Source organism: Acanthisitta chloris, unplaced genomic scaffold (assembly GCF_000695815.1).
Source record: "Acanthisitta chloris isolate BGI_N310 unplaced genomic scaffold, ASM69581v1 C16705282, whole genome shotgun sequence".
Taxonomy (NCBI): domain Eukaryota; kingdom Metazoa; phylum Chordata; class Aves; order Passeriformes; family Acanthisittidae; genus Acanthisitta; species Acanthisitta chloris.
Window position 1 is genome coordinate 1 of NW_008703194.1, and position 1897 is coordinate 1897.

The 1897-nt window shown below is 56.5% G+C and overlaps 1 protein-coding gene across 1 annotated transcript; it reads left to right on the plus strand.

Moving 5' to 3' along the window:
* Positions 1 to 708: 708 nt before the first annotated feature.
* LOC103810423 (vitelline membrane outer layer protein 1 homolog) lies at positions 709 to 1455 on the plus strand (the record flags this gene model as incomplete). The annotated part of the gene is made up of 2 exons (XM_009083318.1): positions 709 to 855; positions 1205 to 1455. Coding segments are annotated over 2 exons (398 nt in total), but the record flags the coding sequence as incomplete, so codon positions are not given.
* Positions 1456 to 1897: the final 442 nt, after the last annotated feature.

Here is a 1897-nt window from a genome sequence, read left to right on the forward strand (position 1 = left end):
GCAAGCTTTCAAATCACTTCCATAGGAAATATAGCTTGGTCCAGCACAGCATCTACATCCTTCCCAGGGGAAGATGTCACCAGTGCCCTGCAGCAGTGCTGGACTATGGGAAGGGGATAGCAGGAGGAAACTCAGTAGCTCCAGCAGGAGAGACTGAGGAAGCATCTAAAAGGGCAGCCAGGTCCTGGTGTGGAGGGGCTAGAAGTCTCTTATCCAAGACTCATGGAAAAGGAAACGCTCAGAAACCCTTAGAAGAATGACCACCGCAGAAAGTGGCTGCTGGGCAGTAAGTTGATAACATTCCAGAAGGAGAGTGCAACAGGGAAGCAAACAGGGACAAAGGAAGGGTGAAACCATGGATGGATACCTTGGATACTGTGGGCACTGCAGGCAGAGAAGGTATAGAAGGGTTTTCCCATCAGAGGTCTTGGTGAACTTGCCTGTTCATTGTAACTGTGGAAAAAACCAAAAAGGGAACCAAAGAAAGAGCTGCTGCATCAACTCCCTTCTCCCCACATGGTGGAGGATTAGCCCTCTCCTGCAGCTAATCCTGCCCCTTGGACAGGTCTGGGCACCCTGGGAAAGTCCCTGAGATGCTGCCAGGTCCCTCCTGCCAGGAATAAGAGCATGGTGGGCTGGCTGTGGGCAGCGCAGCCGGGCTGGGGGCACAGGTCCTGCTGCTGCTCATGGGGCTTGTGGGCACCACAGGGCAGGGACAGGAGCAGGACCTGGGCAGGAGGGAAGCCTCACTCATCCCTGTGTCCAGTGGGGGACCCTGGGGAGACTGGGCTTGGCTGGACATGTGCCCCAAGGGCTCCTACACCAGTGGCATCAGCTTCAAGCTGCAGCCTCCATGCCAGTGCTAACAGCTGTCCATCCAGGGACCTCACTCCTGTGGGGAGTTAACCCCCCCACCTCTGTTGCCTTGCAGGTAGAGGCTCCCCAGGGAATGATGGAAAATGACATAGTGCTCAATAGGATTCAGCTGCACTGCTCCCATGATGGGAACCTCAGTGACAACTACAGAGCTGAGTCCCAGAGTGGCAGGTGAGACCTCAGTGTCCCTCATCCCCTCCCCGTGGCTGGAGAGCCTCCTCCACAGCTGCTCCCAGCTCCTAAGGACTGGTTCCACACTGTCAAGCTCAGCACCCACCACCTTCTCTCTCCCTCATGTAGGTTGGACTCCACTGGTGGCCCCACTAAGGGCACCCGGGGGGCTTTGTGCTGCAGGTCCAGGCACCCCTACAAAGGCTCCTGAACCACGGACTGGCTGTCACCAACACCCAGTTTGTTTGCTCTGATGGCCTGGAGGGACTGGGGTCTGCCTGGGGCCAGTGGGGCAGCCCCCCGTGCCCTATGGTGGTGTGCAGCATCCAGGCATGGCAGGAGACTGCGCTGGGGCTGAAGAGAGATGACACAGCCCTGAATGATCTGCATCTCTTCTGCTGCCCATAATGAATGCTGAAAACATGCTGTAAGGCACCTGATCCCATGATGCAGCCCCACAGTGGAGCCTGTGCTCATGGTCCCTCTCCCAGGACCCCAAATCCACTGGGAGATGCCTTAACCTTGCTACCCTCAGAGGACACCTTCCCCTCATCCCCACAGGCTCCTTCACTGCATTTGTACTGCTGCTGGCCCCTCAACACCTACCCTGCTTCCTGAAGATGCTCCCAAGTCCTTTCTGTCCCTGTTGACACTTCCAGATACTCCTCAGCATCCCCTATCCTACCCTGAAATAAGCTTTTGTCAAAAGTGTGTGTCCAGACTGCACCGGGGTAGTGTCATCATTGTAAGGGGGCAAACAGGGAACCCCCCCAGCTTGGAACAGGGAGGAAAAGCAGCCCCTGAGCCAAGGCACCACTGGGAGTCGAACCCAGGATCTCCTGTTTACTAG